We start from the raw sequence: 23451 nt of genomic DNA, 5'->3' as shown, positions 1-23451 counted from the left end.
CCCCCCTCTCACTCCATACTGTAGTGAGTGGGTTCGCTTTGGTTGTTGACATGGCCTTTGTCAGTCTCATGCCCTCGGGAACTGAGTTGATCATCTCACAATGATCCCTCCATGCCTTCCTCTTTGCCTTTCGCACCGCTTTGCTATACTCCGTCAGTGCTCTTCTATACTCTGTAAAGTCATTCCTAGCTCTTGCTATATTGAATGCCTTTCTTGTCTCCCTTCGTAAGAGGGCTATTTCCTTGGTCCACCATGGAAGTTTCTTCGATCCCGCCTCGCGTTCCGGGCAGTTATCCCTCCAGGCAGTCTTCAAGGCATTGGTGATTCGATCAGCGTCAAACTCTATTTCAAGCACAGAGTTAAGTTTGCATTTTGGTTCACTAAGTTCCGTCCTTAGGTCCCGTTTGAAGTCTTCCCAATTAGTGTTCCTGGGATTCCTTCTTTTTATTGCATCTTTTCTTATAGGAGCATTATACCTAAAGCATATATAGTTATGGTCAGACAATGATATCTCGTCCGAAACATACCAGTTAGTGATTTTCCGGACTGCCTTTTTACATGCAAGCGTCAGGTCAATCACCTCTGCCCTCCGGGCATTGAAGAATGTAGGTTTGTTACCCTTGTTAATAACATGTGTTTCAGAACTCACCAGAAAATCCAGTAACCTCTCTCCTCTGGCGTTGTTGTTTGAGCTGCCCCACACAACATGATGAGCATTCGCATCGCAGCCAATGATGGTTTCCAGATCTTCTTGGTTGCCGTGTTGTATCAGATCCTGCATTTGCCTTGACACAGGATCTGCCTTTTCATATGGGAGATATGCCGATGCCACTATCACTCCTCGCAAATCCCCCTCCCTTTGGATCTTCACTGCTGTGAGATCCCTGTAAGAAAACCTGGATAGAGGAATCGCACTTATCCCATTTCTGACATAAATGCAAGTCCTCGTATCATTAGTAGAACAATTATATATTAACATTCCACCTGTGCCGCCGAGTCCTTTCACCTCACCTTTGTACAGGTAGGGCTCTTGGATTAAGGCGATATCATATCTTTTGACCTTGAGCTCTCGTGCCATGATGGCAGTCGCCGCTTTGCAGTGATGCAGATTAATTTGAACGCACCTTAAACCCCCGAAGAGAGCTGCAGACGTCAAATTCTGTCCCCGAGCTCGGTCTCCTCATCCGCGGAGATATCATACTCCAGCGGCGAGGACCGTCCCAGGTCCAGGTCAGCTATGGCTTCCAGCGAGCCTATGGATGCGGGAGACGGAGCGGCAGCAGGTTCATCTACCACCAGCTCCTCCTCCCCACCCCCAGTCCCTCCGGATAGCCTTTCACCCGCACTAGGTCCCGCTATCGGTTCCAAGGCTCTGTCCGCGGGCAGTCTTCCGGCACCGCCACCGCATCCCCCCGCTGTTCAGCCGTCACACTGGCACTGACCGGTTCATCCCCACGCCTCACATCGTACTCGAGGAGCTTGAAGATGCTCCGGTCAATCCCAGTGTTCAGGATGTACTGACGGGCTTTAATGTACGCCGCAGAGGCCTCGTCCATCAGGACGATTCTCCTGACCGCCATCCCCTCTACAGTGGAGCCAACAATGCTCCAGTTCGAGGTCTTCAGGCTCGGATGTAACCTCTGCAGCAACCTCATGACCCGCCCTGTGTCCTGCCTCGTGACGTTCCTGGATTTCCAGGCCATCTTTACCGGCTTTGGGAGGTTCTTAGCCTCCACCACCCTAAGCTCCACACCATTGACGGCAGTACCATCAAGTGTGCGAAGCCACTTCATAGAGCTCTCCCCCTCACACCTGAAGAGAATTGCCCCTGACTTCAGGTTTCCCATGCTGACGACGGGGATGGGGTCCGGCGTGATCTCCAGTTTATCAAAAATGATACCCTGAAGCGCCAGATACTCCTCCTTGCCTAGCCAGGTCCCTGGAAAGTCCTTAGCGGTGATCGCCATCTTATAGATGTTCAGAGCCGCGGCATAGGACTGAGTTTCCTCAGTCTTAGCACGCTTGGCGCTGACCAGCACTTGGCTCTCACCGCTGATTTCCCTCGCCCTTTTAGTTCGGTCTGCCGTTGAGGTGGCGTCCTCAGCCTGTTGCCTCCGCAACTCAGCCTTCACCCTCCTCTGGCATCCCGACCGCTTTTTGCGCCTCCTTCTCCCCTGCAGATCGCCGCCCTCCGCTGCATTAAGCGCAGTGCCACTGGTGTTACCCTGCGGCCCTAGCGCCTCACGCACATCAGGCAGTCGCTGCTCGGGTGGTGCACTGTGTGGAGCCACACTGCCAGAGCCGCCCCCCTGGTTCAGGCCGCCTTCACTTCGCACAACGAGACCCCGTGGGTTCTCGGCGCTCCGCTTAGGTGCCCGCCCCATGTGGGGAGCATTCCCCGACGGTGCCACCCCACTCCCTGCACCTGGTGCGCCCTCCACTTCACCTTTCGGTGCCTTTATCCCTTTCGGGACCTTTGGCCCTCCCAATTTGGTCTGGCCCCTGCTGCCTCCTGCAGCTCCTCCAACACGCAATTGCTTGCCCCCCCCAGAATACGTAGGGCAGCCTGAGCGATGCTCAGGGAGGGATTCTCCAGCTTTGCTGGTACCCTCCTGGGGTAAATCACTTTTGGCTTTTGCGCTCATGTTGGTTGTTGGGGATATTTTTGAAACCCGTGATGCCTCCCCTAGCACCACTGCCACACTTTTTGCTCAGATTTTCCATCGCATGGCTTGTGGTAGCCGGTTGTGGTTATACCGCCACTGTTCGGTTGGGTCCTTTCTGTGTCCATCCAAGGCCGCCCGCGCCTCCTCAACCTCTGGTTGGTTAATGGTTATACCGCCATTATATACATATTTCACTTAAAAAGTTGATGAATCGTAGGGTAGTGTTCCGTATACACCTGAGGCACTTGCTTTTTGCAAGTGAAATATCATGAACATAATATTTATGTTCAACACTTCACTGAATTCATTTTCGATAAACATAATATTTACGTGTTAGTAATTTTAAAACTGCATAGGTAATTATTTTCAACGCTGTTTTCTTGTTTCACAGTTGGTTTAAAAATAGCGACAAAAACTCTAGTATTATCTCATCACTGTCATAATTTACTGAACAAGCGATTTCTTATGCACTAGCGTCTTAAATACCTATTAACAATACAGTTTTCACACAGTTGGATTATCTGTAAGTAAAAAAAGAATAACATCGATGACACTTTATTTAAGGAGAAGTTATGCGATGTATTTGAAAAGATAATATCTAAAGGCACTTTAAAATTATCAATTTTCGTTCATATAAAAAACACCACAGCACCGCCAGTAGGCGACCGACACTGCGCTAATTTGAATGCCCTAAGGCAAACGATTTTCTTTTCCAATATAAAATATGTTTTTAATAACATAACAACTTATTTTAGCAGAGCTGTGAATATTAACTTAAAAGCACTGGAGATAATACGTTCGGAAATTAATATTCCACTAGACATCAAATATTAAGTTTTACTTTTCAGTACAGTAAGCTCTACCTATGTAAACTTAGACCTTCAGAGTAAATATGCTTGTAAATGTATTAATACGAGCATCATCAACGAGTGATAATCACTTTCCAATAGGTGATCCAGTAGTTGTAGATCCAAAAGCTTCCTTGTTGTGGATTTCTACTGCAAGAAGAGGGACATAGTCTTAACAAAATGTATGTTAACAAGAAAGCGTCTGAATGAAACATCAATATCATCATCATCTTTCGAAGCTATCTTCATAAGCACTAGCCTTAAGAGGTTTCTCACCAACCGCATGTACAGACGACAGCACGTCAAGGCATACAGTGGCATCTTACGTAGTCGTAATAGGGTCGGGTTTGTAACGAAAATGTAAACTCTGATGTCTGAACTGCGGCTAACCCGGCACCCGCCGATCAACTTTTACTTTCGTCGCGCGCGCCGCTTCCGCGAACGAAAGTGATTTCCGCGCGGCAGACACTTAAATCTTGTTATCGATGGATTGTTGCAATTTCGGTAATCGATGTCGATGTTCCTGTAATTTGCGTTTTGGCTTCTGTTTTTTCGCTGGTCCTTTAATTGTCTGTTATTAAAGAAAGGTGAAGTTAACTTGTGATTTTTGGAGATGCCATTTTGAAAACATGAAATTTATTTAATTGTATGAGGAAGACTATGGTTTACATGATTTCAGTAAGTTATTGTACAAATTATGCATTTATAAATTGATCACGATATCATAATTTGGCAAACCATTTACTTTGATAGAGTCAATAATAAAGTTGCTGGTCTGCAGCTTTTTTATAAAACTTCGATTAACCCTCTATAATAGGCGTCCATCGAATTCAATTCGCGTTTAGTCGTATCATTCATTATGTTTTGCGTTACGCATCTACCTACTATTGATAAAAACTATGCGGTGTGAAATTTAGCAATTTTTTTGGAAATAATTGGTCACGATATTTTTTGTTACAATCGTAGTCTGTTCCGTGTTAGGTTCACGTCAAAATCAATTAAGGCATGCAAACAGATTCTACCATGTTTTAATGCGGCATAACTAAACACTAATAATATAAACGTTACGTGTGGATCATTAAGCAAATGAAGAAATTAAACTCAATTTATCGATACATAATCATCGAATCGGAACAACACTAAACTTGGTATTTGTCAACAAATGCAAACTGACAACCAAGATCGTCATACTTTCTTTTCGATTATCGTTATGAATAACAAGATATTTTATCAGCACGTTTTCTTAAAAAGTAGTATCAATGTTAACCAAAAACAACTCTCCAAATTGCGGTTTTATTTTGTCATTAATTTAATATTGTCATTAAAAGAGAATTCTCTCCGTCTCAATTGATAATTAATATAATTATAGCACAGGAAACGTTTAAAATACTTGGGCGGAAACAACCATAATACCTATTTGGTAGGAAAATTGTTAGGATTATGTAAACTCTAAATAATTGCTGGAAACCCCTTTCTCTAGTGTTTTGGATGGTAATAAACTAGAAGATTACTTATTTATGTGAATATCTACGTATTTATTTCGTAATTTATTTTCAAATTACTTACGTAAATAAAGTATTAAGCATTATATCCATTAAGGATTTCTGACGAGTTGTTTTTTTCAATAAATATCTAGTTGGATTGTTCCTATATTGGTAAATTGATCTAATTGAAGTTATGCTGATAATTCACATCTTACATTACTTATGGTGAAATATAGGAGTAATCTAGGCTACTTGCGTTGTTGTGTTTCTTACTCTTTAATTAATTTTAAAATTATTACAGGAACTAAACGATAATTTACTTACGATCTAAAAATATCTATCTAACTGTAAACATTCTCCGGCCTAGAATTAGTGCCAAATGAACTGTGACACGTTTATTCGGTAAACAATGGGCATTTTCGCGGATTTCACGGGCGCGGGTTCGAGTTCCGATCGAGCACCCTTGAACCTGTGTCAAACTGTCAATCACCACTGCCGTGAACTTTCCCGGAAAACCATTGTTTTGGGCTAAGTTTACCGACTTTCATACTTGTTATCTTTTTTGTAGAGACTTCATTTGGATATGGCAGGTAATTGACACTAATTAATTTCCAAGGCAGAAATTTCCTTAAAAAACATCATCATTATTTTGACACTATTAATTTCCAAGGCAGAGGTCTCCTTAAAAAGATAATCATTATTTTAATCAATGACAGTCCACTACTGGATGTAAGCGTCCCACGAAAAACAGTAGTAGGTAGATAATCCTCCATCAATGTTGAAAAAGTAACTCAAAAATCCAATTTTAGTGGCCTTGGTTAAAGTTAAGTTATAGAAATTGACCAATAAATAAATGACGTCACAATTTGTATTGTTCTATTAAATCAACGGGCGAAACGTATTTTGTCAGATCAAATTATCTAGATACCCGCAGGCGTAATATTAAACGTATTCTCTATCAATAATTCAATCAAGGCTCTAACTCTAATAACAATAGGTAGTACGCATATTTTAAAATTACAGCCAGTTGCTGTAATTATAACAAAAGAAAATCACCTGACACTCCCATTATCCGTCAAAGTCAACCAATTTACATAGTTTCAAGTCGTGACTGCAGAAGTTAATGGCAAAATAACACATAATTGAATTAGATATCGGAACAATATCGAATCGGAGGTAGCATTTCATTATTTGACACATCCTTGAACTAGTCACGCATGTGCACAACTTGGCTTGTGGGTAGGGCTGCCAATCCTAAGAATGTAGAAATATTTTTCATACGTTAATACATAACCTTAATTTTGCCTAAAGCCCGGTGTGAGCACGTAGAATTTTGTCCAATGACCCCAAGCTACCCATCCCTATCGCTCGCGCGTAATTATATTGCTGTCGCGACTGTGCGACGGGCGCGGGCGCCCGAAGTGAGAGTGCGAGAGCGACAGCAATTTTTGATTAAAAAATGTGGTGCTACGAAATCAGTTTTAACAAGAGTAAGCCTTTACGCGATATTTTCTTTTATTTTACATGTCCTTCAATGTAAAATAATTACTTGTTTCTTACTACTTTTTTTAAGCATTATTTTTCTGAGGAAACACATCTACACAATCACAGTTATGATGTAACGTTAATACTATGCTTGGATAAAATATTCGTATCTAAAAAGAAAAGAAAGAAGCGTACTTTGTCATTAAGAAAACTTGGTTAAACACGGAAACCTACATTGTACACCTTTATGATTATTATGTTTATAACAGACCTTCTCCAACAGTTTGCGAAAATGACAAAAGAATCCACCAGATGTATTTGTAAGATAAAAAAGTTTGTGCAGTATATTATAATTAAAAAAATTATAATGTTTATGACGCAGATAAATATTTACTTTAATGTTGTTCCATATGTATGTCCGTGTATCTTGAATCATGTAAGTGAATGTCAGTTTTGTTTATACCTAACCTAATGTAAAATTAAGTAGGTAAACCCTACTTGTGAACTACCACTACTTTGTTCGATTGCAATAATAAATACCTGAATAAATTGATAACATAAATAGTCGTGTAGAGTGCGGTTTTAATGATACTAATATAAATAATAAATTATCACAAATAAATTGGTACCTACTTATGTCTCATTAATTGCATGTACTTTAATACCTAAACAAAGCCACAAAATGAAAAGTATTCGCGCAAACAAAATCCAAACTATTAATTAAATTAAAGCATTAAGATCAAGATAGAGGGCGCCACGTGCGCGAAATGACATAGTAGCGTCGCAAGGCCGCCGCTCACCGTCGCGTTATTGGTTCGACGACCATTTGATATACCTGAAACCACATCATGTTTTACACTGGGACACCTTATGTAGTTGTGATAAATGATATTTTGCAGCAGAAATGTAAAATCTGATGTGCTGTGTAAAATAATCTCAAGACATAACTAAATGGAATATTCGAGAGTGATTGAGGTAACGCTAAATTAAAATTACCTACCAATTTACTGTTGGGATACAAATAATGGACATAATTATTTAATACCTTCGACACTCGGGATGCTAAAAACGTAGAAATCCCTAGAAATTGTTGGATCCAGAGTTATGAAAGCCTAAAGCCTACATGAAAAAACCTTGGAAGAATCAACTTTTACCCCCTTACTAATAAAACTTACACGCTCGTTGAACAGTGTTTTAAAGTGACGTTTAGTATGGAAATGTAATTTTAAAACAGTGTTCAGCAACTGTGTAACTTTTTATTCGTAAAGGGGTTAGTTATTAAATCTTGTTTATAAGTTTTGCACTACATTCAAGTATATTCAAGTTATAAATTACTTATAATTTTATTAATGCAGCTATTATTTTATAAATCGGAAATTATTATTCGACCGTTTGCAGTCTAAGTTAGCAATCGTTTTTACTTTCAAACAAAACAAAGCGACAAACATAAACTAGCAGATAAATTACCAAGTAATTAACAATAAGTTATATGCGACTTGCAATTAAAACGTGATCGATGGATTGTCGAAAGTTGGGCCGTACCTTGTTGGACACCATTTATAAACTAAAGGTCGCCATTGTCATTTGCTAGTAACAATTAAAATATTAGAATGATTGCTTAGTCATGGGGAGTAATTTATCAATTATTGGAAATATTTTACTAAACACATACCTACTTGTTTGGCATTGTCACTGAAAGATAAATAAGAGAAACCAACAATGTATAGGTAATTAGCAAGGGGGATTTGACACTTCACAGAACTAGCACTCTACTAATGTAAATTTAGCAGTAGCTACATTTCTCACAAGGGGCGCTGCTCAAAAAACTCTGCTTATCGGACTCAAATGCTTGAGCGCCCTCATATGCTCAGAAATTTTAATCTAGAGATAAGAACACCTGTCTTAGACTCAGAGGTCCTGAGTTCGATACCCAGTGAGTTTTCTTAATGTCACTTTTCAAAATAGTCGGTAGGTATTATGAATATAAGCTATATTCAAGTAACAGCAAACCCACATGAACCCACAACATTTGACACGTGACCTTTTTGCCTTATTCAATCACATAGAGTCATGGCAACTCATTGATAGACGTTTTTGTGAGACATAACTCCTTTAAGTTTGTTTTGGCATAGCAAATAAATATCATGATCAATATTATAGATAAGAAGATACTCTATATTATACCCAACATAAAACTAACAAATAAAAGAAATACAGAATCAGAGGTCTTATCGCTTGGATGCAATATTTTTTACGTTGCCTTCTTGTGAAACACTTGAACTGGTCAAAATAGAATATCGTCCCTGAAAGTCATGACAGACACACGTACCATTCTGTACTTTATAGGCAAAAACCTGTAACTTCATTTATTGAGTGACAAACACTTTTGTATGTTTCTATGTGTTTAAAGATTTTTTTCTATAAACAATGCAACTTGACCTAAATTTTCCTTTTCTATAATACACGCTATGCATTAAGGTCAAATTAAATATACGCCTAGACATAATACACCGTTACGTGATCACGTTGTTGCCCAGATTCTATTAAATTATCACTCTTGTATAGTAATCGGTACTTGAACCATGAATTTGCTACACGTATTCGGTATCATACCAATTATTTTGCAGTTGAAGGATCTACAATTGCTAGATTAATTCCACTTGGAACTGCATCGTTCACTAATCTAACACGATTCTATTTTTCTACAGTAATTACTTCATTTTATGTTCCTTACATTGTGAGGCTACATTCAAAAGTTTGACTTTCTCTCGCAAATGATATCATCATATGTATTCTCAATGTGCGTGACAACACACAACTTTCGTTAAAATCACATTATTCAATCCACCGTCAAACTTAATTGTTACACGCGTTGAATAGAAAAGTTTACCTTTGAACGGTATTTGAATCAAATAGAAATTTCCAATCGGTAGGCACAGACGAACCTTCGGACCAAATCGGAATGACAATGAGAGTTCTCAGCCAATGCCAAGGAACGGTTTTAAGAAAACAATATTCCGATACAGGACGACGACAAAATACTAATGCACCATAAATTCCGATGTCGTCATTGTTCAATTTGTTACATGAGAACCGAATATCGGACAAGATACGTTTAAATAGTAGATTCCAAAGACACTTCAATAAACGTGTGCAAACAATAGGACGGTTATTTCTAAAAAGGGTTTTTTCGCACTTCACTCATTTATACATATAAATTCTTTTGGCTGAGATCCAAGCAATGCAAAAATCATCACATCAGAAATTATGGTTCACGCGATGTGAATCCAAATCTTTCTGTTTTGCATTTGACTAATGTTTTGTGTCTTGTCTTTACAGAATTGGCCTTTGCGGGTTCAACAATCCACACAGAGATCAGAAAACAGATGAAGTGAAAAGGCATATAGGACAGGTGAGTCACAAACCATTATTTTTAAATATTGTATCATCAACACGTCAGTAATTTATTAATAATTTAATAAAAATTGTTGAAATTACAATATTATAATTCGTAATGGGTAATAGAGATTCCTCGCATGTCAAAGGTATATTTGCATGTATAGCAAAACATAATATTATTAACACCAGCGTGTTATTTTAATGAGCTTTATGATTCCCATGCCCATGATGACACAAAGCTAAAAACATTGATGAGGTCACGACTAGTTAGACGGACGCAATCAAACTTGGACTATACAATACAACTCCTAAATCGAATGAAACTATTTTTTTACAAGTATTCCATCTTAAATGATGACCCATCATTTAATAGTTTAGATGATGACCATGTATTTTAGTAAATTTATCAAAGTACACCCACTACTGCAATAGTCATTTGTATCAAAACAAAATCTGTTAAAAGAATAACACTTGCTCGAAAACCAGATCGGTGAGAAGATTAAAATTATTTATGATGATACTACTACAAATCAGGTTGTAGACGAAATCATACTTGCAAATGTGCACGGCGTAAATACTGAGTATGTTATAGATAAAAAAAAAAACAATAGGTAAAATCGAATAATTTGTTCAAGGAAGTGTTGCCGCGTGCAAAATCTCGTTATCAAATCAGACATGTAACCCGGTACGGTTCATTGAAAATAAACGGTGCGAACAATAGATCCGAAAATACTTCTGACACAAATGAGATGCGGTAACAAGCTGTCCAATACAAGGTCAGCTGATATGGGAATTGTATTGATTAAGTTTACACAGAATAGCTTTTAAGCCGATGAAGTAAACAAAACATATTTGTAAAATATTGATTTTGATAATAACTGATAAATGAATGCGGCTATACTAGAATTTTTCCACTCTGTTTGTGGTCATTAATAAAAAGGTTTTTTTATACATAGAATGAGAAAATGGTAAATAGTTATTGAAAAAAGAAACAGTTAAACAATGTAAGAAAAGTAATGTACAAATCAAAAAATCTCAAAAATGAATCTAGTAGAGCGTAATTACCATAAATATTATGTACCTACTCATAGTAAAATAAAAAATAATACATAGTTTTCTTACAACGTAAGGCCAGAGGCGTAATCAGAGTAGACATCAGCTTTATTAGCCGTATCTAAATTTTAGTAGTCTTGGTCAAATTCAAATATCATGGGTAACAACTGTGTGAGGTCAGATTTTTGTAATCTATGCACAAACCATTCCATATTAAATTATGTTTTAGATCCACCCACAATTCGATACGGAGCACGTTCTATATGTATATCAAAACCCGTATCTTACCTGAACATTATAGCCTGATTTACTTAGATATTTTGTTCATGGTCAATCGAAATGATGTAATCGAGTTGCAAGGTTCAAACTTAGTAAGCTACTTTAATTCGATCTATAAATATTATAATTCTGACTGCACCATTTCTACGATCTGTTTCCAATTACCTTTATCCTTTATCTCTTCACGATTTTCACATTGAACTTAGGTATTGAAAATAACCAATCATTGATATCGGCGTGATTAGGACAATTCACTACACGTAATTCGTAAAATAAGAAAATAGATTTTGAAAGTATTGTCCATCAAAATAGCTTACCATCAGGTGATCCGTCTGCTCGTTTGCCTCCTATCACATTAAAAAAAAAAAAAAAAAAAAATAGCTTTATAGTAAACACTTCATTTCGAACTGAAGTATTTCACTTTGATCAAAGTAAACGATGCGACCGGTCCGATACAAAATCGATTGTGGATCAAAGGCCCATTCGATTAAATTATCATCGGATGGATGAGCAGACGGTATTCGAAACTGACGCGACAATTAACGTTTCGTCAATTGGTTGCTACACTTCCTTCTAACTGCAGGTAATTGCGGACGCGCTGGTAAAACTGCAAGTCAATTGGATCATGAATAACCATTCATGATAAAGATTCAACTTTATTGAGTGTGAATTATTTCGTTGGTTGCTGTAGAAGTGTTTTTACTTAAAGAATTTTCTCGTGACTATAAATGTATAAATTCATGATTACAATGTTTTGGTAAACAATAATATCAAAACTTTAATCTTTGCTGAGCACTACAAGCTTAAGTGGCTATGATGCAGCACCAGTCGACCTTGTCCCAAAGATTTGAATAAAGTTGATACACTTTTATTCTGTCTAGCTAAAGCGATGCGTCTCGAGTTTCTCTACAAATAGCAAGGACATGTACCAAATAGACAAAGGTTAAGCTGCCATATTGGATAATACTAGAATTCAGCTGCGGCAAGAAATGCATTAAAATACTTTAAAAAAAGCTACTTATTATAAAGTCATAAACACACATTTCCCGTTTAATAATATCTTGATAGATTGTTATTTTATTAAAATGTTATCCATCAAATCATATTGACAGAACGTTTAACGATGAACATGCTAATAACATTGTGTTATAAGATTTCATGCCATTTATTACAATCATTTAATTTATTTTTACGGATTCACATCTTGCCGCATCCAAAGTCGAAAATAGCTTACAGATTCGATTTCACACCGGTGAAAAAATCATCTACCTCAATTTATATCTCAATGTTATCTTCCTTGAGTTTTGGTAATTCTGTAAAAAATAGTTTCCCATCTAAATTAGTTGTAACAATGCCTGTACTATGACATGCACCAATGTGGGTAAGGTCGCTGATGTCATAGGTCAGACGATTATTGGAACCTACTCCATTGTTGAGCACTCCTGTCATGTCGTAAATCATCATAAGACAAATGGTGTTATACAAACAAAAACCGTACAGCCGTGTGTCGATGACCTTGAATCAATTTTGTTAGCAATATAAGGACATAACTGTGATGTCATCTACGTAACGGCATTTGCAAAAAATAAGGTGATTGTCCCCCCAATTTATTGTAAACAACACTGCACTCGGTACCTGCTAATGTGTGTTTTTGTGGGTTAAACTAACAGATTTTAATTATGTTCTGTTAGAGTCAATGTCCCTACATTTTTTGATACGAATGATGTTACTCAAACTCAATAAGCAGCTTTGATGATAAATAAATAATGACAACCAAACGATTACTATTATGTCAAAGAGCTTTGATGACTCTCTTTCAAAGAAAAGAGATTGGTTCCTCTACCATTTTAAAATTCCTAGTACTTATGCCGTCATATATTTTTCTTCAACAGGGTGTCAAAATAAAGATGGACGACGCCGGTAACATACTCGTCAGGCGCTACTCCAAGAGTAGTGTGTTTGTGAAGAGTACAGCAGCCACCAGCAACGAAGAGACAGCTATAGGACAGGACATACTGAAACTGCCTGGCTACGCGCTGGAGCAGGAAAAAATATTTAAGGTACGTTAATATATTTTCAACCGACTTCAAAAAAAGGAGGAGGTTCTCAATTCGACCCGTACCTATGTTTTTTTTTTTTCTATGTTTGTTACGCGATAACTCCGCCAATTATGAACCGATTTGAACAAATCTTTTTTCAGCGTATAGGTAATACCTCAAGGGTGGTCCCATTTAAATTTAATAATAAAAAAACAACCCTCAAGGGTGGAAAATTGGGGATGAACTTTTTTATACGCAATATCTCCGCCGATTATGAACCAATTTGAACGATTATTTTTTTGTTGAATAGGTATTATCAGAAGGGTGGTTTCATGCGAATTTGAAGAAAATATTTCACCCCCAAGGGTGGAAAATTGGGGATGAACTTTTTTATACGCAATATCTCCGCCGATTATGAACCAATTTGAACGATTATTTTTTTGTTGAATAGGTATTATCAAAAGGGTGGTTTCATGCGAATTTGAAGAAAAACTGGTCATGGTAGGTACAACTCCTTAATGCTTAGGAGTTGTAGGATAATTCTTTAAATATTATAAGTACAAATAGACCAACAGTTGTATTCTTTCATGTTTTCAACAGACTTCAAAAAAGGGGGATACTTCTGGAGTCGGTGCCAAGATTATGAAACATGTAAAGTTTGCCTGCACCGACTCCAAAAGTATCAATCATGGTATACCTATATAAATATTAATAATTCGTCCTAATAAATAAGTAGGTAATTAGTAATTATTTTTCTACTTTTTTAGTGTAGGTTTTTTGGAGTCGGTTTTATTTTTTTTTATAAAATTTTACTTATTTATTTGTAAGTCGCCTTATGTTACAAAAATAATCTTCATCATCATCATCATCTCAGCCATAGGACGTCCACTGCTGATCATAGGCCTCCCCCGATGCTTTCCATGCTGCCCGGTTGGTAGCGGCCTGCGTCCAGCGCCTTCCTGCTACCTTTATGATGTCGTCGGTCCATCTTGTGGGTGGACGTCCCACGCTGCGTTTTCCGGTACGCGGCCTCCACTCCAGAACCTTGTTGCCTCATCAGCCGTCAGTTCTGCGTACTATGTGCCCTGCCCATTGCCACTTTAAAAATAATCTTAGTATGTTCTTTTAGATAACTGCAACGCTCATTTTTATACCGACATTTCTTACGTCTAGAACTTCTTTATTTCTATGTCTGTCAAACTTACTCATACTAATGCGTACATAATTCTTGGTAGCTTTAGTTCGTTTGCTGCAACTCGTACATATAAATGCACACACAGATTAGTTGTTTGTATCACTATTAAATTACAAAGCTCAAGCTATTAATTCCACGTCCAAAATGCATTAGTTGGTACCAAGCCAACCAAATGGATGTTTACAAGTAATCATTTCCGTCGAGATGGGAGCATACAAAGCTATGTCGAAATTCTCCTGTATAATTCCTACCTACATAATGACTTGACTTCTGAGATATAGTAATTCCAATGTATAATTTTGTGGCAAACAGAACTAGAACTACGCAAAATCTAAGGTAACGAGTATTTCAAAACCAGATTGGAGTATATTAATCTTGTTTTGCCCTTTATAAAGAATAGGAAATGTTTTTGTTATTTGCATGAACTGAACTGATGAAGTCCAAGAGGTGAACGAACTGGTTCATATGAAGGCTAGTTACTTGTGATCTGACGACAAACCTCTTTATAAAGTAACTATAATTACAGTGGAAACAAAAAATCCAAAACTAGATCTTGCGATCTACGTACTTAAAGCCTGTAATGTTCCGTATTTTTTTCGCAAAACTGTAATAAATTATAAAGGTGTTTAAGTTTATGCTATTTCTTAATGTAATTTTAATCCAGATATTTTCTTTTGAAATACACTAAATTAGAAGTATTCAGAAAAGTGTTGAAATACTTTTACACATAAGTCATGATGCTACAGATACTCGAGCAAGTTGAAGATATATTTTAACCAAAGTGCTTTATGCCCCAAATGCTAATGACCCAAATGTACAAATCACATCTCTCATTGATACTAATACTCCCTTTTCTTCTTACGCAAGACTTTTCTAAGACAACGATCGTTACAAAAAGTCGAAAAGACCGTGCATTACTCTAATGTGAGTTGCATTGTGCTGCACTGGTCATTTAGAACGCATCACATCAGTGCACGGGCTGAGATGACCATGACATTGCCACATAATTCCTTTATAGCTGTTACAGAATTGCTTAATCTGGAAAGTACACACTGGTAATGACATCAAATTGCTTATTCATTTGTTTCTTTTTCTGGATTCAAATTACTTGGCATTGGAACTGTGGTTGGGAATTTTAGAGGATTTCGATATTTTCGAATATTGAGGCAAATTGAGTTAAATAATAGCGGACTGTAATTAATTATAATAAATATGCAATCTTTTAAACTGTAAATGCTGCGTCTTGACCGTATTAGTTACATAACTGAAATTGAACACAGTCCATTACACGTATTTTAATTAATACACGCGAATGAACAATACGATAACGCGTCCGAAATAGGGACGTGTTATCGAACAATGGAAGATCCACTTCCTAGTGAACCGGCTAAGATACATCACTGGTTCATAGACCATTACCTACTCGGGTTTTACGTAAGCCAGTTGCAAGAACAATAGAGAAGATAGCAACATTAGGCAAGGAAAAGAATGATCATTGCTTCATTTATTTGTTTGGCGCTTATACTGTTTCCTTGGGAGCGACGAAAGCGAATATGTAGAAAAGGAAAAGCATTGTTCTATACCTGATTGAATATACAATTTCGGTCTTTATTCCATAAATTGTGCTAGTAACAGATCATTGGCTTTTTTAAACCATTAGATTTTTTTAACTTAAAATAAAATCGTAAATTTTAATAAGAATCTCATAAATTATTTGTAATTATCCACACGACGTGTTTACTATACCTAGAAAATCCTATCTACGTAAAAAAATATAAATACATAGATATTGTATCAAAAGAATAATTCATCGTATCTCTCAGTCTCAGATCTATTAGATATCAGTTGTTTATATAGTTAGTTTGATAATATAAATTGGAACTTAATTGACATCTTTCCAATGTCAAATGATATTTAAGAGATACGAGATCTCCTATCTTTATTAATTAGTACAGAAACAACACTATCTTTGAGATAAGGGATCAGAGTTCAGACAAATTGAAATTGGGGACTATTAGTTTGATGCTAGATAATTTCATAGTAGTTAGTAATTTCGATCTTCCAAACAATACAATGTAGCAACATTGATACCTGGGATTTTTTCAATGCAATCCGTGTTCCCACACCGAATTCCCTTGTGACTTTTAATAAGATAGGTACAATGTTATCATCACATGTCAACTTAGATGACTCGTATACATCGATGTGTTTCGTAAACAATTCATCACTTGTGGCTCAATTAACCGTAGCTGTAGGTATGTCCATTTCGTAACGTAGGTACCACGAACATTCCGGTAATAATTAAGAATCTCAAAAACGCATCAACATACGCACCGAAGGCCGAAAGATGAGCTAAGAGACGCGTAGGCGGTGGTTTTGTGTTTTTAGATAGCATCGAATCTTGCGCACCGGCCGACAGGCCGCTTGATGCAAGTGATGTTTCAAACGCTCCGATTAGTGTTGGAGGAAAATTGAATTTGGTGGCATAAAAATTGAGCTCTTTTTTGGCATTCAGTTTAAATAACAATAGCAATTAAGGATTGGCATTTTTCAAGATGCCACAGTTAATCACAGTTTGAATATCCTACAGAACAAAACGTGTATCTCATGCTTTTTACCATCATTTGCTTTTGGAAAGCAAATAGGCTACACTGACAGGTGTATCTGATGCAATCAAATCGCCTTACCAAATGTTCGTACTACTTATCTGCAACATTAACTGCAAAAGAGTTTGTTAGGAATTTAGAATTCATTATTGTTCATTTCCAATCCATATTCAGTTAAATCTAATTTTTAAAGTAATCTATATCGATAGAAAAGCCATTGAACAATGTAACAGCACTAGTCGAAAGTGCACCGATTATGTAACAACTTCATAAGCCTCATTCAATTTCGTCGATGCATCTGACGCGGCACTTTCGGCTTTGTTTGCTTTGGTCCCCATTAAATAAGAAAGATCTTTATTAAACCAGAACAGTTTCGATGTAAGAATCCGAGTTGAGATGACTGGCTGATAAAGAATTAGTCTTATAAAGGCCGGTAGATACAGAGGAACAAGTAATTTATGAATCAAAATAACAATTTACTCAAGTATTGATAGGGTTGGAACAACGAAATTGTGAAAAATCAACGACTGAAAATCTCAATACCAGACTACGCATTGTCAAGTGCAAAAGTTAATAGCAATGCTAACTTCCTTAACACTAGAAAGGCCGCCGTCCCATTTTTGTCCCACTCGCGAGTTTGATCAGCTCTAACTTTTTTATTTTTCAACGAAAGTCCATGAAACTTTTTGACTTTTTCTGATTTATTGAATTTTATCATTTTTTAATGTTTTTGATAATATAACATTAATAGAATTTTTTTTTAAATCGGTTTTACCTAGAAGCGCCACTGGGTCAATTTTGTCCCACCCTGGTATTTGCCACAATAATTCGATGAAGAGTCCTTGTTTCGAGGAGATACGAAAGTGGAGAGGTGAGGAGAGTTTAGGTGACTCGTGACAATGCAGAAATGTAAATATTATATTGTACTAGTTTTTGCCTGTGACTTCACCCGTGAGAAATTAAGTTTATCATAGAAAGACCTAATTTCTTGACACTTATCGTTGCTTTTTGACCAAATAACTGAATATTATTCTAAATTATAGCCTTTATTATGTTATTCTGAAGTATTAACAATAAAATTACAAAGTTTTATTAAGATCGGCTTAGTATTTTTTGCGTAAAAGGGTGAAAAAACATCCATCGATCTAACCATGAATCCATACTCACTTAGTTCAAGTTTCAGGCATATATCCACCTATTCATCCATCCTATCCATTCATCAGTCCATCCATCCTTCAATTCATCAATATTTATTAACTTTTACATTTATAATATTAGTAGGAAGATGGCCTCTAGACATAAGCCAGTTCATACATTGTATGATTTGATACATTTTTAAAATGTGTAACTTATAAAATTTTGAAGATTAAACGTACATACTTTTCATTGTAATTGGTCAAAAACTTCATTGTTTGTGTACAGATAACAGAAAAATAACCATACCTATAGAAATTCCTAAACACATAGTACACCAGATAGACAAAAAACCATACAAAAAAACTTTGTGCAAAATGTGCACTATTATTTTTAAGATATTTATTTTTTCTTTAAAAATAATAATGACTAGTTGAAGTAGTAATTTCACGATTTTAATACAGTATACCACCACGTAATATGTGACTATTTTTAGATGAAACCAAAAATATCTAAATTTTAAGAATTCCAAATTAAAATTGAATACATTTATATTTTTATAGAAATAAATACATATTGTTTTAACCACATAGATAAACCTTTTTTTAAGGATACTACAAATAGTTTTAACCATAATATTCATGCCTGAAACTAAAAAATGTTACAAAATACATGCTGGGACAAAATTGACCCAGCGGCGCTTTTAGGGGGGTCGTAATCTTCGGCACTTCTAGTGTTAAGAATCATAGAGATGATAGGAATATGTTGAAAAGTAAACCTTTATCGATTGAAAATGACATTGATGATAATGACCCTAATGCAATATAGTTCTAGATTCTAAGAAGTCTTCACGCTTAGTTCCACAAAAAGTGTATTGTTAAAGAAAAACGCATTGTTGCTAATAGAGTCGATAGTTTTAAGAATTTTGAGAATAATTACATGGTTTTGTATCCATATTACACACAATTCAATGTTAGGAAAAAGGCTCACGTCTAGAGAGGTATCAAAATTGATAAATATCTTTATTCACAGGACGACACAAAACGCTAGCAGAATTTGTCTAAAATCTATCTGCCTATAATAATCAAAGTCGAACGAAAGCCTCAACTCCAAAATGACCTTAAGGTCCGAAGATAATAGGCAAACAACACTTACATTGCAGTAATTTATTTAGGTACTGTACTAACTGGAGAGCATTTTACAGTAGATAATTCAAGGCCGTTCAACTCTATGAAAAGTCTTAATTAGCTTAAGTCCATGTCTAGATTATTTCCATTGAATAATAAATTCCAAAACAACAGCAGGGATGGAAGTTACTGCATTATTATCTACATTATAAGACCAGCAGTTCCGCTCCATCGAGTTTTAATTTTAGGATGCACTCGTCGGATGACTGGACCATGATTCAATGATCGATTGTCTTTTCATTATCCAATATCGACTGCTCTATTGTGATGTAATAATAATGATAACATCTCCGAGTGCATTCATTTATTAGATTGTTTGTTTAGATCACCATCGCGTGTATGATCAAATTGCTTAATACAGATAAAAACTGCAGCCGTCACTTTTTGTAATACACGCTTAACAAAAGATAAGTAGAAGTTTTTTCGTTGCGTTATTTTTTATTTCGATTTATTATTGCAGCTTTAATGCCTTTTTAACAGAATCCGATTATTGCTAATGATGTATTATAAGTAACTTGTAATACATGCATTGAATATATCTACAAGTATGATCAGCGTAATAATAGTGTACTAACACTGAGCTACTTAATTTTAAAACGGTCTCTAAAAAAGTAGATTTGTGATAAGTAGAGTTCAAAGTGATATTCAGGGTAACGTAAACACTTACCCGATAATTAGTTTATAAATAAGTTTCTGCTTAAGGCTATAAGGCAAAAAATGCGACAAAACCAACTGTTAATATCCCTCATGCTAAGATATTATGCGTAACAATATTCATTACATTGAAAACGCTAAGTGGCTCTGCGTTTTAGGCCACTAGCAGTGATTGATTTATTTTTTGCTGCCAGTTGAACTTTGGAACTTTAAAAAAAACTAAATCGCAGGGATGTCCCCGTCACACTGTTGCGGCCGCTCCACCGCCTCCTTGGCTGCGTGACACTGGCCATCAAGAAAAGAAAACTGCAAACATGATTTTTGTCGACGAGCAATATCGATGTTCTTTTGTTTTTTTCTCTCGCCCTCATCTCTGCCGTATGGATATTTATCCAAAGCCGTAAAATATATATGAAAAAAAAAAAAAAGCCCTCATCTCTCGAATTTTTACGCAATACTTTTCAAAGTCTCACAATGTAAATATTTTTTGTAACGTTTTATCCCGCATATCTAGTATTATCTATGAAGCCGACCCCAAGTACATGATACACGTAATATTTAGGCCCTTCGAACCATTACATATACACTTTTAAAAACTAAACTTTTCCTAACTAACCATATTATTTTATTCCACAGTTATTCGACATGAAGAAATTTCAGTCGAACGTGAACCGGGAGCTTCGCCGTGCGTACCCTGATCGTCGGAGACTTGAGACGCAGTGCTTGAGCGCGGTGGCCTTCGTCAAGTCGGAGGGAGAGCTCCTGGAGTGCCCGATATGGGTGCTGGTCATCAACGTCGTCGCTATGGATATGCTCAAGTCGAAGCTGCCTCCAGGTCAGTGTACTTCTTCTTTCTTCTATCGTATGGGTTGTCATCAGATCAGATCATACAACGTCGCTGTGGAATACCACATCGATATTATTTCGTCGATTATTTAATAAATTAAGGTCTCAACCTTGGTTCTGACCACCATAGACGTCTAACATGGCACAATAAATGATCCGCCACTGTAAAAAAACTTTTATAAACAAAATTTTCAATAAAGAAATTGAAGCTTCACGTGCCCTCAAAAGCATGGTAGACCAGATTCTGTGACATCGAAAGCAGAACTCCTAGATTTTTTTAGCAGCATCAGGTTCTGAGATTTTTAAGAACAACTCTATCTAAGAAAAGGTTTAGCATCTGACCGTTTTGAATATTTATATCGTTAGGTAGGCATACATCGTAGTGATTTTGCGTAATTCGCCATATGCAATTAAAAATTAAAATATCCGACATGACTAAAAGTAGAAATCATTTGACATTTGCCCACTGCTACTGTTAAGTACATTAATACTAATAAGTTAAGCCGTATCCGCCCGCGTCATATTCGGCCTTGGCTCCTGAGTAATTCTCTATGACTGTCGCTTTCTATGCTCTTGCGCATGTTCTCAAGACTAGCCAGAAGCGGGAAACTGACAATTTATATGTATGACTTATGTATGATGGTGGAAGCTAGATAACTTCTTTGAATAAGTCCAACAATATAAGATGTACCAATGCTAAAACATAAGAACGACTGATATACTAAGATGGTGGTAGCTTACTACTTAGAAAGCCCTACCACCAAAAAAAAATAAAATAGAAGCACAAAATGTTTGTCCCCACTCGAAATTGATCCCGGGAAGTGTATGTTTGTGGCAGGTGATTTCATTGCCGTCTACTGCCACTACTCCAACCATAGAAACAAATCTTTCAAATTCAATTTGTTTTTTTTTGCAGTCTTATGTAGGCGTTAAGCACCGTATACGTTTATTGAAGCTTTGTTAATAAATAATACAATATCAATACCTATTTTTCTTTACAATCATGCTAAAGCCATAAATTCGAAAGCTAGAGCGAGTCATAATAACATAACTATTGCAATAGACAGACAATTTGTTATTGGAAAGGCTCGGGTTTCTACGTTTCTCACACAGTCTAGGTTTAATGATACTTTACGCAAATTTCTGAGAACTATGATATTAAGAAAATTACAAATTCCTAACAGCTGAGTTGTTTAAGAAAGATCTACTGTTTCTTAGTTGGATTTTAATTAAACATTTTTTATAGAAACGGAAGCTTTATTTAACATATCCATTGGACTTTATGATTCGTTTATATCACCATTAAACGACTCATTCGTTTTTTTCTTCAAATATTATTTAAATAACTCATTACAACTCAATTAAATGGACTAAGATGTAACGTTGCCAGAAATGAAGCGTTAGTATGAGAATTAACATATTTACTGCGTACATACATGTTATAAAAATATCATAGGATGTTGGTATTACTTCATAATACATGCAAAAAGTTCACATATCCGTGCTAAAAACTAAAGCACAGTGTAAATTATTACAGAAACTTTACTCTTACATAAACTTGCGTACTCAAGAGTAATTATTGAGTAAGTACTATAATTTACCCATTGATAAATTTCCGTAATATTTACTGCATCAAATTATAGTGGAAACATAGAATCAGAGTAAAAATCAATCTTAACTTAGTCAATTAAGAAGAGTGTGTAAGGCTTTACATACAAGTAGGCTCATGACATATCCAAAGAAAGACGAACTTACTGCTTTAACTATTTTACTGTGTTTCACATCAGTATTTAACGAGATCGAAGTTTGGGTTCAGATTATGATCTATCGACGGTTTTTGCTCTTCGCTAATTTGGCTTCATTAGGTTCGGAACAGCCTATTATTCATCGTCAAAGGTCAAAAAAGTTTTACAATATTTTGACTAATATTCGTAGGTAGGTATGTTTTAATGTTTCGTTTGATCTTGATTGACATTGACGATTGAGGTAATAGGCACTTTATTTTTTATATTTTTAAGTAATTTAATTCTTCTTCCATTGAAAATAAAGGTAAACATGGTCTTATACAATTTTTTAATGTCTAACAATTAAGTCACCCCGCAGACTGCAGAATTTTAGTCGACATTTTATAAAATCGGCCGACGATACCAAACCGATGTACTTATAATGTTTATACATGTTCAAACTGAACAGCCCGATCCAACTATCGGCCGACTAAGTCTGTGGGCTATAAAAGAAACTAATTTAAATGAAATGTTATTAGCATCCACATATTCCACATCCATAATAAAATGTATTATGTCTGAGCATATACAAATTAAAGTCACAATAAAATTAAATTTAAGTTTCTACAACCAACGTGGGACATGAGTTTCAAAAAGTCGAACCAGGAAATAATTGAACTTGTATTTCTTTGATCTTATTAAATTTTAAATTAGTTGTGTTCAGTTGACGAAATGGAGTGTAGTTCCGCATTGGGTTACTAACTAAAACAGTTTAAAAAACTTTAGACATCACTAATGGTTACAAATAAAACGTGTGTAAAACCAATTACAGGCCTACAAGGTAGGGTAATT

General features: G+C 36.2%; 1 protein-coding gene across 4 annotated transcripts in view; it reads left to right on the top strand.

The window, feature by feature from the left end:
* Positions 1–23451, top strand: part of LOC135073795 (uncharacterized) — a 222019-nt gene that overhangs the window by 175096 nt on the left and 23472 nt on the right. For all 4 annotated transcript variants that reach the window (XR_010257711.1, XM_063967977.1, XM_063968000.1 and 1 more), the window contains 3 exons: positions 9823–9895; positions 13107–13274; positions 20666–20864. Coding sequence is in view for 3 of the 4 variants with exons in the window: in XM_063967977.1 (XP_063824047.1) it covers positions 9823–9895; positions 13107–13274; positions 20666–20864 (440 nt within the window). In the remaining variant the exon portion in view is untranslated. The remainder of the gene's footprint in view (positions 1–9822; positions 9896–13106; positions 13275–20665; positions 20865–23451) is intronic.

The sequence above is a fragment of the Ostrinia nubilalis genome, chromosome 1 (assembly GCF_963855985.1).
Source record: "Ostrinia nubilalis chromosome 1, ilOstNubi1.1, whole genome shotgun sequence".
Lineage (NCBI taxonomy): Eukaryota > Metazoa > Arthropoda > Insecta > Lepidoptera > Crambidae > Ostrinia > Ostrinia nubilalis.
Note: the sequence above shows the minus strand (reverse complement) of the source record. Positions and strands in the feature narration are given on the sequence as shown.